A 13,769-nucleotide genomic window follows, 5' to 3' on the forward strand; every position below is an offset into this window, starting at 1 on the left:
TTGCGGCACAAATGATACGCGCAATTTTTGCCGCTGCTACGGTATGCGCAATCTATGCTATTTTACCGGGAATTGTACCATAGCTACGAAATTGCAAGATGGCAGAAATCGTCGGCGTGCGCCTATTACTTCCGTCAATGGGGAGGGCATATATGTCCCAAAGGTAAATCGCTACTTTCGACCAGCGAGGTCTCAAGTGACATTTAATGGATATTTCATTCATTTCAAAGTAGTTTATACGTTTCGTGGTAAAGGTATCGCATGACGTGGTAGAGTATATCAAATGGACAATTGAGGGGGTGCTATGAGAATAATGAGACTGCGCGAACAAAAAGCAAGTGTCCTATTTCCCGTGGAAATTCGTCGACTCTACTCGGGCATAAGAAGGGGTACTTGAATCCAACTACACCTGCGCGTATCAATCAAGATCGCAGTTGATGCTAAAAATTGCAACGGATCAGAATGAAATTAATCGCAATCACTGGAAGGACAGGTCAGAGGACGCTTGCTTTTTGTTCGTGCGGTCTCATTATTCTTATAGTACTTTCTCAATTGTCCATCCGACTCTGGGCGCCGTTGTGTGATGCCTTTACTGCTGCGTATATATGCCACTTTGAAAAAAGTATCCATGAAACGCCACTTGATCTGGCTGGTCGAAAGTGGCAATTTGCATTTGAAACAAATATGCCCTTTCCGTTGGCGGAAGTAATTGGTGGGCGATTTCTGCCACCTTGCAATTTCGTACTTGAGCTACAGTTTCCTGCAAAATAGCACAGATTGCACGTGCCGTATCAAAAGCTGCACTTGTTATTCGTACTGTAACTCTTCAGCAGAGAGCAAGCAGATACTAAAGTCATGCTAGAGCATTTTGAGCGGCAGTACAATGTCATTAAAATATATCTGTCTTACTTAGGCGTGTGGCCGTACCAGAGTAAACTATCAAGAAATTTAATTTCAATTTCATGCCTTGTGGTCCAAATATCTTACTATCCATTTCTGGTAATGCGCGCGTACACTGACAATATTACCATTTTAATTTACATGGTTTTTTAATTGACAGTTAAAGAGTTTTGTTGCTCCACACGTAATTATAATGTATAACTTTCTTTTTGGATCGTAATTATTACTATGATATTTAGATATTAATGTTGCACGATTATTGGAAGAATTCGCAAGTTGTTTTTGAGATTTGCTATCAATTTGCCGCATTAAACTCTACAGTTGGAAAAACATTTAACTTGATTTGGAACCGCCAAATGGTAAGCTCACAACAGTACTATTTTCTCATGTTGACTGACTTTCAATTATAATTTTCATAAAATCTTACTTTTTATATTGTACTAATTTGTATTTGTTGCAACAGTTTAAACGTATGTGCACCGCCATGAATGATCATTGGAATATATTTACTAGCAAATTGGAAGTTCAAACTCTCAAAGATTATTCTAATATGTCGCGAAAATTGACAATTTTTTATTCTAGTGAGTATGTTAGATTATTACTACAGAAACAATACATTTTTCGTTAAGAAATTATCAACTTAATTACATTATCTGTAAATACATATAATATATAAAAAACATAATAAATTACAGCGTGGATATTTTGCTTAACAATAATTTTTATGATAATACCGTTAACATCAGTTTTTCTCGATATAATACGTCCGCTTAACGAAACACGTCCGCGATTACTGCCAATGACTACAAAATTCAGAATAGATGAGGAGAAATATTACACACAGCTTTATTGTTACATTGTGAGTTTGATTATGGTTAGCATTATCAGTATGGTTGCAAATGATACTACGTTTCTTGTCTGTACCATTCACGCTTGTAGTTTATTCGCAATTATTAGGTATGTATGCATAATACGTACGATACTCTAATTTATTCGTGAAATATCTGATTGCAAATCTTATTTCACAGTCGGCAATTAGAAGAGATAATAACAAAACTGCATGTCAACAAAGATACTAGGAAGATTGAATGCTGCATAAAGACGAAGTTAGAATTTGAGAATGAACGAATGATATATCAGGAATACATTATATGCTTAAAAAAATATCAGCTTGCTTTAGAGTAAGAAGTTCTTTTAAATGATGTTTGCGCGATAATTATGTGTACAGAAGTAATATATATCCATATTATTATTGTTTCACAGATTCGTCGATATGTTGAATTCAACGTATCAAATTATTTCATTATTTTTATTAATGTTGTACGGAGCAATTATAACTTTTCTTGGAATACAAGTAAGCGTTACCCGTTTATTTATAATATATAAAGAGAAAATAAATGTTTCTATAGAAAAAAATTTATTTTTTATGTAGAACATTTTAAATTGTCCACTTTTCCTCGTTTACTTGCTGTCGATTTATTTTTCAAGTCGAAGACGTCGAAATCTTAATGTATTCAAATATAATTTCATTAATCCAAATAATTACATTATTACATAGAAATTCATTATATTTAAAATTATATTTAAAATTTATTATATAAATTATTATATAAAAGCTTAAATACTTCGAATGAATTGTAGATCATAAATGTATTAGATCAATTAGAAGGTGTAATAAGATATATCTTCGTAATCATAGCCATATTAATACAACTCATGATCTCATGTTATTCTGGCCAAAAATTAAGAGACGAAAGTCAAAATGTATTCTACCGAGCGTAAGAATAATTTTTTATTAATTACTTTTGCATGTATATTTATGTGTTGTAGATTTCTATTTAACTCAAAATAATTAATATCAATCTTTTAATCAAAATAAGTAAAAAGCAATCTACAATCTGTGTATAAATTTCTACAAAATTAAATTCTGAAATTTATTAAATGGATTTAAAGCTTCTTCCAGAATTATAATTAATGTGCCATATTTTTTTTGTATAATGTTTTGCATGATATTAATAAAATCTTTTAGAAAGTGAAGTATTAAACTCGATTCTGATATATAGACGAATTTACTTAGTATTTATATATATTTATTAAAATTCTGTATAAAAAATTATTTAAATTTTTTTCTAAAGCCAAATTTCATGTAAACCCCAAGTTTCGAACTTTTCTTCCAGATATGCTGCGGAATGGTACAATTGCTCACCGAGATTAAAATCTTTATTAATTGTAACTCTTTACAGAAGTGTTGTACCCTGTAGTTTGACAGCAGGCAACATGGTTCCGTTGTCAATGGTGACTTATGGTTTGGTAAGTACGCGGATTTGTAACTGATTTGTATTATATACAAAACAATTTATATACTTGATTACAGGTTGTACGGACGGCCTTATCTTATTTCATGACGTTCTTATCATTCAATGAAGCTATTTCTTAATTACTAAGTTACTACGTTATATTAATTAGTATATTTTATAAAACTGTCTTATTAGATGCTAGTGATTTGTATTACTGTTCGTATTTACCGTGAAATTAACCAGCGTTAATCGACATTATTAAACACAAAAATCATCTTAAAGTCAACCGCACTTGCGTAAAACAGTCGAATTTCACACTACAAATTTCAAATGCAAAGAAAGCAAATAATCAATCAAATATTTTTATGAACATAATGTGCAGACACAGAGTTTCATCTAACTACTCGATTAATTTTGTTTCTGATCGACGGACAACATTTGATCTGGGTAAATTCCTTTGGTATCTCTTTCGTGGTGAGTATTAAATAATAATAGCACGTTTCCATGTAGCTTCATAATGTCTTATTATAAGCAAAGCCGATAAGTTTCTTTATGTCTCTTTACGAACAGCGTTGAGAAAAGTTTAATGGAATTACTTCGTACAGAAACGTGCAAACGTGCTGGCATTCTGATTACATTTTCGTTTACAATTTTCTCCTATTTTTTCGAATTGCGGTGATGTACGGAAATACTCTTACAGTTTCACGCAGAATACGGGCGGACACGTGCATCTCCTAAAAACATGAGAAGCGGAAGGATTTGAATAACAAATTAGGCGGAACATTTTTAAGTATAAATAAATTGACAGTAATGTTATTTTGTGTCATTAATATAACTGTATTTTTTTGTGGCTTCCAAAAGCTTCCAAAAGCTTCCAAAGCTTTTATAATACAAGGTTAACGTTTACAGAAACTTGTAGAACTGTCGCTCGTCCGACATTAGGAGAATGTTTGATGATGATGTTGCAAAACAATTTCAAAATCCAAGAGAGAAACATATTCATAAAAGTGAAACTCTTCGGCAGCAGTGAATCTTGTCCGCGCCGTATATTGGTCAATGGGGCATCGATATATTCGCAGCAAGTCGGCGCATGACATTCCTTGAGAACGTACCGAGCGAAATGACTCAACTGATTTGTCGTTTATTTTTCCCGACTGTCATTCTGCCATATTCCTTCCAGTTTGTGTCACGTAAGTGTCGCATATTCCGTGTATTTCATTCTATCGTTTAAAAAATTATCATAAACGGTCCTGTGGTGCTAAACGCGGTCTTGTAAATCGCACGCGAAATAATATGTGTAAAAGAAATGAAATGAAAAATACAAATAAAATGTTAAGCGTAAGAACATTCTTATATTGCGCTTTTAATATGACATGAATCATAAACCGCGCTCTATGTTTTCCTCCTGCATGATTTTCTGTTTGCTAATATGTTTCGTAGAGTGTCCATACGTTGTTTTTATGTAGGACTTTTTACATTTTTTGAAATATGTGACGACAGTGCTTCCAGATTGTTTATGCGTTTGTCCCACAGATTGAAACATTGGATCGCGAATCTTCCTGAAGAAGAATGGGAGTGGCATTTCACCGCTCGTCTGCCACCACGCGCAGTATAAAAGCAACCTCCGTCGCTGCGCGCTTAGTTTCGTTTCGGACTGGTCGAGTGTGAAACTACACCTTCAACGTGAGTACCGTAATCACGTAGTAGAGAATCGCACGTTGTTTCCTTGCTCGAAAAAAAAAAATAAACTTTGTCCCGTACGCATCTCTCATTGTTGTTCAATGACGAAATCGGTTCCTTTAATCGCGCTTCGTGTCATTTTTTGCGTCTCACTTGTCTATAAAAAAATATTACGCACTTGTTTATGAAGAAAGAAAAACGAGATGATAAATAGTGTAAAAATAGCGTATTTTGCATATTTTTCACATTTGTATAATTTTGAGAAATGACTGCTTTCAATTTCGCATGCATTATAATACAAATATGATAGTGTAAAAATTGCGTATTTTGCATATTTTTCACATTTGTATAATTTTGAGAAATGTATAATTGTATAATTTTGAGAGACTGCTTTCAATTTCGCATGCATTATGATACAAATTTGCATAAAGATATGTTTAGAATTTTTATCGGGAATCATCTGTCGTTTTATCGAAGCGCGAATTTTACGTACACTCTTTATCGCGATCGTCGCGACTGGACTCTCCGTAAACGTCGCTCCAATTCTACCATGACCTCAACCATTAAGGAGAGATCGGGCCAACATTCTTGGAACATACGCCGTCACTTTCGATATGAATTTTCGCCAGCCATCGGCGTTTCGTTTTCTTACATTTTACACAATAATCTTCCATTGATCCGAGATACCTCGTGCAATTGCTGTGTAAAAATATAATTTCTATTCCTAGCGTAACGCAACGCTTCTGAATTATATTGCAAAAAATTATTTCAAATATTCTGTGAAATCTTCACCGTCTAATTAAACAAATTTTTTACCCTTATTAAATTCTACTCGATTTGTATTTTCTGTTGCAAGAAAATTTTCGATAATTTTCCCTCTCATTTGTTTCCAGATGAAATTTCACTCCGTAGCGCTGGCCACATTACTCCTAGCGGGAGTAATCGCGGCGTATCCGCAGAAGGACGGACAGATCTTCAGCAATGAGGCGATACGACAAGCTCAGAACACTTACCTCATCCCCAAGGATGCGACTATACAGAAGGTCCAAGAAGGCATCGAGTTGGCCGCTTACGAGTCAATCCCCGGAGACCAGAGAATCAATCTCTTCGAGATCTTAGGCGAGCACGTACCACCCGAAGTGGTGAACAATCTTCAGACCCAGATCGATCAAATCGGTCGAAATTAAACTCTTTCTCCTCGTCCAATCGTCGTCATCGTCACCGTCGTGTAGAAATAATCATAATCTAAGTCCTGTCTCTGTACTTATATTTATGAACAAATGGTTCCTTTCTGTCTTTTGTATCTTGCAAAAATGTTCTCCAATGTAGAAACGATTTTTTCGCCTTTTTCTTCTTCACTGTAGAACGATTTTTCACTTGTCGTAAATAAATATATGAAAGGAAAAAAAAACAGCTTAGTTTACACATTTTGTCCGCAAGGAAGAAAACAGCTTCTTCACGACGTTCGTATTGCATGCGTAAGATAAGTTATAAGCACCGAAATGTATCTTGTAGCAAAAAATACCTTCTGCTTATCTTGTTTTACAGTTTCAAGAATGTATGAGTTTCAAAATCTGTTTTGCATTACAATTGTGCAATGCACAAAACGATTCGTAGGTTGAAATTAATCATTCTTATGAAGTGCTTCAGTTTGAATTATGTATGCCGCTAGCGATATATCGTAGAGAAAGTTGCAAGACTACTTGTCCAAGAAGCGCACTTTCACTTCTTCTATTCACGTTATTGCCGAATGGCTCTTCTGTTTTCTGCCATTTATTACATGTCGAGAGTTTTAACATAATCGAGACACGACGGGATTATGAGACCGAGTTATCCGTGTTTTGCTTCGCTAATTTTATTGTCTCATTAATGTAATACATATCTATTTCTGAAAGAGAAGATCGCGATGCATACTTTTGTGGAACTTTCACTTTCTTTCATGTACACAGCCTTCCGCGGATAAACTTACCAGAAAAATCGTTATATAATAGTGTACAGGTCAATCATCTTTATATCTTGCTTGTAAAAAAGTCAATTGATACTTCCTGGCTCGATTTTCCTGCAACTTTTCATACATTGTATTCAGAGAGATCATTTATCTTGTCCGATAATCTATAATATTGTCGTATATATAATAGGAAGCAGATTTCTTTCATGTAAATGTGGGGTATTTTAATAAAATAGTCATTTTTATATATCAACATTACATTTTGGAATATAAAAACCACAAATGACATTTGTACATTTATGATAAATAACTTAAAAACGGTTTTATTTCAGACAAAGTTCAGATTCAAAGTACAGATCTGAAAACTATACAAATGAGTTTTGGGCAACTTCTAGGATACATTTCTCTCTTTATCTTTTAAATCAATAATTCCTTCGTTTTTCAGCATACGCATAATGCATGGACGTGAACTGCAGGTGAGTGTGATTTTTGCATCTTCGAGTTATCAAAGCGAGTAGAAACAATTGAGTAAGATATCGTTTTGTTACATGAGACACGAATTTTGTAATATTGATTATAAACCCAATTATAAAATCACTTCAAAATACACAAAAAAAATCAATTTTTAGTAAGCACCAAGAAAAGTTTTGTCAGGGTCCGTAGAACGTTATATGAATCTTATTTGTTACTAGTACATTGTCTTGCATTTTTACAATTATTTTCTTCGCCATCCATGACGATTTATTTCAAAATTCTTGCATCAATGCTGTTCTTTATTATGTAACATTTCTTAATCACATAGACACAAAGGTGAATACCTTTCAATTATTCGAAAACAATTTTTTAAATTGTTCCTTTACGAAAGAAAGAACTTCAATTAATTCGTCGTTTTTACGCTACACATGTTATCGAAAACTTATTTGTATTTAAAGCGCAACTTTTATATTACCGAATACGAAATGGAATGAGATATACTTAATCTTAGGAAAACTATATTAGTATCGAAGACGCAAGAACTACAAAATATCAAAACAAATGAAAAAAAAAAGTTGTATCTCCTCTTTTCCTATTTTTTTTCTGAGAGGAATACTAAAATTGAAATATATGCAACGTACATTCATTCCTACATATTCTAACTTCATATAAAATTTTATCATTATGTACATTTGAAAGCTCATTTAGAAATGTGGTTGCAGGATATTAATGTATATCAGTACCGTAAGTGAAACTTATTGCATATTGAAATAAAAACTAGATGTATACAAAGGTCAAATACTCAAACAAGACATTTGAAACAATGATAAACAATCATGTAACACCGTGTGATTTTTTCTGCTTTGCTCGTTTTATGCAAGAGAATGTACTATTCTTATAAACTAGCTAATTACTATGCCTTAAATAAGAAAGCTTTCCTTAGAATCATGGTATTTGTGGTGATTTCTCGTGTGCTTCTTTCTTAGCGTAGAGTTTTCGTATTTACTTCCTGCGAATGTATAGTAATTAAATATATAACTGAGCATTCTCGAAACAATGAGTTAAAAGTAGACCACTACTTACCTGGATCTCTTAGACCTATCGTGCCTCTCCGAACTTTCCTCGCGAGAACGTTTTTTACTGAATGAAGAATGCGACGACTTACTTTTGTCGCGCTTATCATGTTTATCACTCTTTCTGGGGCTAAACAAAAAAAAACAAATTGCAACTTTAGTAACATTAAAAACGTAAAATTCAGCGGTAATCACCTGTGTCTGGACGATTTGGAAGGAGACCCTTTCTTGTGCGAGCCCCCACTCCGTGATCGATCCGTTCTTTAATTATCGAGCATAAAACTCAGTACAATTTCTCAACAAGAAAACTTACTTTACGTGAAAATATTTCTCAAATTACAATACACGATATTCACCTGTGTTTGTCCGGTGACCGTTTGTCCTTACTGCTGGACGAACTTTTGCTTCTTGAATTCGAAGAGCTTTTGTGCTTAGAGTTGCGTCTACGCAGAACAAAAAATATGAATCACAATCAATGTTAAAAAAAAAAAAAAAATCAAATATGTCTGCATATATCGATACCTGTCTTTTGAAGGAGCTGGGGATTGCTTCGATTTCTTCTTACCAGCACCACTGTAATCGTCGCGGTAACGCTCGTCCACTCTTTCTTTGTCCTCTTCAGCCGCTTCTCGTTCTAAATCTGACCAATCTTTTCCAGATTCCTCAGAACTGCCCAATTCTATTTTTGCAAAAAATAAAATAGTAAAAAGTAAATTAGAAAACAGAACAGAATAATATAATGATGCAATTTCTGATAAGCAATACCTTCGCTATCATTATCTTCAGAAGCTTCGGAATATTCTGTGTCATCATCAGATTCTTCCTCACTTTCCATATCAGACGGCTGCAAATTTGATTAAAATATAAATGAGATTTATTTATCATCCCTGCGTTATTAGAAAATTTGTTTTGTCCGATGCTAACCTCATATGCATCATCCTCTTCCTCGTCTTCGTCTTCGGCTTCTTCATTTTCAGCATCACTTTCAGGATCCAAGAATGTCCAGCCGCCGCTATCGAAGAATCCTTCGGGATCATCGGTTATAGTCTTCATAATCTTTGTCCAATTCAAAGACTGGACACCTTCCGAATACCGAATATCACATGAACTAAAAAAAAAAAAAAAAAAAAAAAAACAAATAATTATGCAAATTTATTTTCTCTTGTAAAAGATCATTAATTTTATATAGAGTAAAAAAAGTCACTTACTTTAACCATTCCTTGACATGATCCAGCATGTTCATAGAAATGGCATTCACCATTGCTACTTTTCTGTGATAATCTTTGAAGACAAAAATCATGTCAAAGTTCTTTAAATGAAACTGTACTCTCTCGAAGTGAACCAATTCAACATCTTCCAGTGTGATGACAAATGGAGGCTGAAATCCAATCGCAATGTATTATGTAGTATTCATTTTTCTTTAGAATATCAATTTTGTTTCGTGAAAAAAGCGTTACCCATTCTGTGAGATTAACCAGACATCCACTAGTCGGCTGTAGCAAAACAGTGCTCCTGTACGGTGCACCAGGGAATCCCAAGTCCCGGAATGGCGTATCAAATTCAATCTCTTGTTTCGTCATCACTTCAACCTTTATACAACGCAAATACATATTTATAGAAGGAGAATAAATGCAAAATCACTAATCGGCAAATTAATGAAATTAATTTCGTTGCCCACCTTCTCACAAAAGCTCTTGAAAGCAGTTTTCAATTTATGTCTCAGCTCTCGTTCCGATTGTTCAGCAGCGAGATCGTCACGATCGTGCATGTGTTGGTGCTTGCCTAAATCTGTAGTGATTTCTCCAACTTCTGTATAAAATTGTACATCGACGTGTTTCTTTTTACCAAACATGATAGCATGCTGAAAAATAAATTTTAAAAATAATTAAAAAATTAATATCACGTTTATAAGCAGAAAGTTATTTATTTAAGATGCGTACTTTCAAGTGGAAATGAAGCAGAATAATCATTTCACCATCGCATGGCTGGAAGAAGGCGTTTTTAATGTTATTATAAAGAATGTCGACTTTATCGCCGCGGACCGATGTGTACCGGAATCCATTTGTGTGCGCTTCCAATCCACCCGTCATCCTTTTCGTAACAATATTTGGTCGAATGTATAAATCCTTCAATTTTGGATTGCCCTTGTTTTGCGACAATATTAAGGTGTCCTGTTTTACGAGATCTTCCTTCTCCCTTTCCTCCGCTTCTCGATTTTTGAACTTCTTCTGAACTTCTTTAATCAATCTGAAGGCTGTATTCAAATTTGACGAAGGCGCGGAGATTTCGCCGGGCTCTTTGGTGTTTGTGCTTCGATATGTTACTTCTTTAACGAAGGTCGCATCGGGCTGTGGATAAGAGCCACCTTCATTTCGTCCCATTGTTGCGCCGGGGTGAAAAAAGTTTATTCTAAGATAAGTATAATCCCCTTCTACCGACTGCGAAATGTTCTTGATTGTTGATATGTGGAAGGGCACCGGGATACCAGAAACAGGTAGAATCACAGTCTCATACTTCTTATCCACATACAACTTCAACTCTTTCACCTCTGGTTCGCGTGGCATGTGACTCAGATTTTTGTAAGATATTGTCGACTTGCGTATTTTCTCCTCTTCCTTACCGCCAGACTGCTGGGCCAATCGCGCCTTGGCTATCTCGTTTAACTGTTGAGCCAATTCCTTTTGATGCTGCTTCCTTTTCTCCTCCGAGCTATGTTCTGTTCTCAATTTAGACTCTATCACAGCTGTCCTTTTCCCACGTCCCAGGATCTCCGGTTTCGTTCCGTTTTCCTTTCCGCTTTCTTCTTCTTCATCATCATCTTCATCGTCTTTTACATATATTCCGATATTTTTCACTTTTTTCTTCGAGGGGGTTAAATTAGTAGCAGGTTGGCCATCATTTACTATAACTGTATCGCCTATGAAAAGGGCGTATGTTTTTCCTTCCTTGTCCGTTGCATCTGTATTGAGAAGGTTTGCGAGACCAACGTTAACATTAAACACCATGCCCTTCTTAGCTATTGCATTAGTTTTAGGGCCCAATAGTAAAGAGCTTTCTTTGAATTCAATGCCCATAGCAAATCCAAAATTTTTCGTTAAGTGATTCAACATTTCTGGTTTTTCGTCTTTTACAAATTTGATACCAGTCTCGTATACTTCACTTATTTTTGTTCCCGCAACAAGTTTCTTCAAGATCTCCTCTTCAAGTTGTAACAAAAAGTTATAATTTTCCTGTAAAACGATGTATTGGAAATTATAACACAGATAATTTCTGTAATCATTTTAGAAATATAAGAATTACATTACCATATAAAATGTTTGTTTGCCACATACCTCAATGATCTTTGTAGGATTAACTAACAAAGTTCTCACTATGTTCGAACAATAGGATTTGTAACGTGCCCCCAATGAACAAATAATGACACCAAAATGAAGGGTAGTATTTTTGTCACTGACAGCGCTAAACTTAAGTGAATAATTTCCACCACTTTGTATGATTGCGGGATAACACATATCTACCTGCGTGACGTCCACTCCAGTTACATACTTTTTATTTGTGATAGCTGTATCTACGCCTTCCGCCAATTTTGAGTGTTTAACTTTCTGCAATCGACATGAACAATCATAATTATTTCTCCACTATTCCTTCTTTCATAAATACAGCTGTAATTTTATATAATTATAAAAAGTTCACCTTATCCGAATCTATAATCTCCATTATCTGATCTTTAAGATACTTTGTAAAAACGTCCACAGATATTAAACAAGCTTTCTTTATAGTAAGTATCTCGCTATCCTCCTTTGGAGACATGACGTATGCAGCTGCAGCACTCACATCGATCTAGTTGATTAAAAATTGTTTTATATTTTCTAAACACATGTATACACATTTATATATCTTTTATAAATATTCAAATATCTGTGTGCTTACTGTATCAAAGGATTCACTTTTTAAAGCAGCTCTCCACGCATCCATAAAGGCACCTGGATAATTTTCTTTCGAAAATACTCCCAAAGTTTTACCTTTTTTGCTTTGCTTCATCACTTCAATGAGTTTTGCAAAATTCGCTTTATCTTCATCGCTCTTTAAAAATATATTCCAGTATTGTTTGATGCCGACATATTTAATAATGAAATTTTTTATATAAATCATTTAATATACGTACTCTATCTCTCACAAATAACGTTACAGCTGGTACATCAGTATCCTCAGTTTTCTGATTTTCCACCTTTCTCAAAAATTCAATCTTCTTTTTGCTGGCCAAAAAGTTAATCGATTCCTCTGTCAAAATCATTATTGTATCTGTAAGTTCATAGCTGAGCAGCCATGTCTGAAACAAAACATCGATACATTATATAAAACCATCTTCTAAACTTATCTAAATCAACATAGTTGTAACGAAAGTGTATCTAGTTAACTTATCGTAAATAATCTAATGATTTGTACACTTTCGACAAACACGGAACAGATAGAGGATTCAATTCTTAAAAATATGGACTGTAAAATCTTATTACATAATATTATGAAATAAGCAAACAATCTATAAAAAGCTATGACATACAAGACGATAAATGTTTGCTTTTAGAGAAATCAGAATTACTAGTGCTAGATGTCTTTCGATAAGATACTTGTTATAACGAATCCAGTTTAAATCCGGATAAAATTGATGCGTCTGAAACACACATACTTGCAACGCTGTGGATTTGCTGTAAACGATATCCTCATCAGTGCCAACAGCAGAAACGAGGCAGTCCATTTTACTGAAACTGTCATCGTTGTCGATCTCTCCATCCTGTTGAAAACAAAAGATTACAAGAAAAGTACAAGGCTTGGCTAAAACTAAGAAACATCACGACGTGTATTTCTCAGTGCACTCACCTTCCACGCGGCATACAGACGCTTCATGCGCCGGAAGAACATATCTTTATCGAGAGACACGTTTGCCATGGTTAGCGTTTGAGTTTACCCACGCACGCGGCTACAAGATCCGTCCGATGTGGTCCGATGTGAAATTATTATTAACTCGCGATGTAAGGAACAAAACATTCAGAAGACGCGTAGATAGCTTCAGCGTTATCACATTTTCCTTCGTGCCGCTTGAAGTGCACACGATACGAGTAATAACAGATTAATATCCAAAACTGACTATCCACAACAACTGGTAGCGATGAGAAGCGCGGAGATGGCGGGATTTTTACACCATCACATGTAACCAAACCCGCAACAGCACGCGATGCCACGAGTTGTGCCTTCTGCATAGAGACGCAATAATGCGTTTTCCCATTTCTTCTGTAAAAGCAGGAAATTGATTGGCCGCAGCGTGGCTAGGGAATAAAGTGTAACTAGCGCAGCAGTCAATCAAATTCGCTTTTATGAAAACAATGCAAACGCAGCAAG

General features: G+C 34.8%; 2 protein-coding genes across 3 annotated transcripts; one reads left to right on the forward strand and one right to left on the reverse strand.

Annotated features, from left to right (window-relative positions):
- Positions 1 to 15: 15 nt before the first annotated feature.
- Positions 16 to 4,878, forward strand: LOC105674859 (odorant receptor 63a). Its single transcript, XM_067349716.1, has 12 exons — positions 16 to 999; positions 1,140 to 1,259; positions 1,364 to 1,481; positions 1,596 to 1,857; positions 1,929 to 2,081; positions 2,164 to 2,254; positions 2,542 to 2,678; positions 3,078 to 3,210; positions 3,275 to 3,671; positions 3,898 to 3,987; positions 4,107 to 4,387; positions 4,731 to 4,878. The coding sequence occupies exons 1-9, from the start codon at positions 856 to 858 to the stop codon at positions 3,335 to 3,337; spliced, it is 1,221 nt and encodes a 406-aa protein (XP_067205817.1). The 5' UTR covers positions 16 to 855; the 3' UTR covers positions 3,338 to 3,671; positions 3,898 to 3,987; positions 4,107 to 4,387; positions 4,731 to 4,878.
- A 2,243-nt stretch (positions 4,879 to 7,121) lies between these two features.
- Positions 7,122 to 13,763, reverse strand: LOC105674856 (SPT16 homolog, facilitates chromatin remodeling subunit dre4). Of its 2 annotated transcripts, XM_012371469.2 has the most exons (17): positions 13,251 to 13,763; positions 13,060 to 13,164; positions 12,538 to 12,702; positions 12,303 to 12,455; positions 12,066 to 12,212; positions 11,705 to 11,974; positions 10,313 to 11,602; positions 10,051 to 10,233; positions 9,830 to 9,961; positions 9,581 to 9,750; positions 9,297 to 9,480; positions 9,138 to 9,216; positions 8,895 to 9,051; positions 8,729 to 8,815; positions 8,568 to 8,633; positions 8,383 to 8,502; positions 7,122 to 8,308 (listed from the first exon to the last, which is right to left on the reverse strand). In XM_012371469.2, exons 1-17 carry the CDS (start codon positions 13,317 to 13,319, stop codon positions 8,302 to 8,304), a joined length of 3,384 nt encoding a protein of 1,127 aa, XP_012226892.1. In that variant the 5' UTR covers positions 13,320 to 13,763; the 3' UTR covers positions 7,122 to 8,301. The 2 variants fall into 2 exon arrangements, with proteins under 2 accessions (XP_012226892.1, XP_012226893.1); XM_012371470.2 differs by lacking the exon at positions 8,568 to 8,633.
- Between the last annotated feature and the right edge of the window lie 6 nt (positions 13,764 to 13,769).

Source organism: Linepithema humile, chromosome 2, assembly GCF_040581485.1.
Source record: "Linepithema humile isolate Giens D197 chromosome 2, Lhum_UNIL_v1.0, whole genome shotgun sequence".
NCBI classification, from domain to species: domain Eukaryota; kingdom Metazoa; phylum Arthropoda; class Insecta; order Hymenoptera; family Formicidae; genus Linepithema; species Linepithema humile.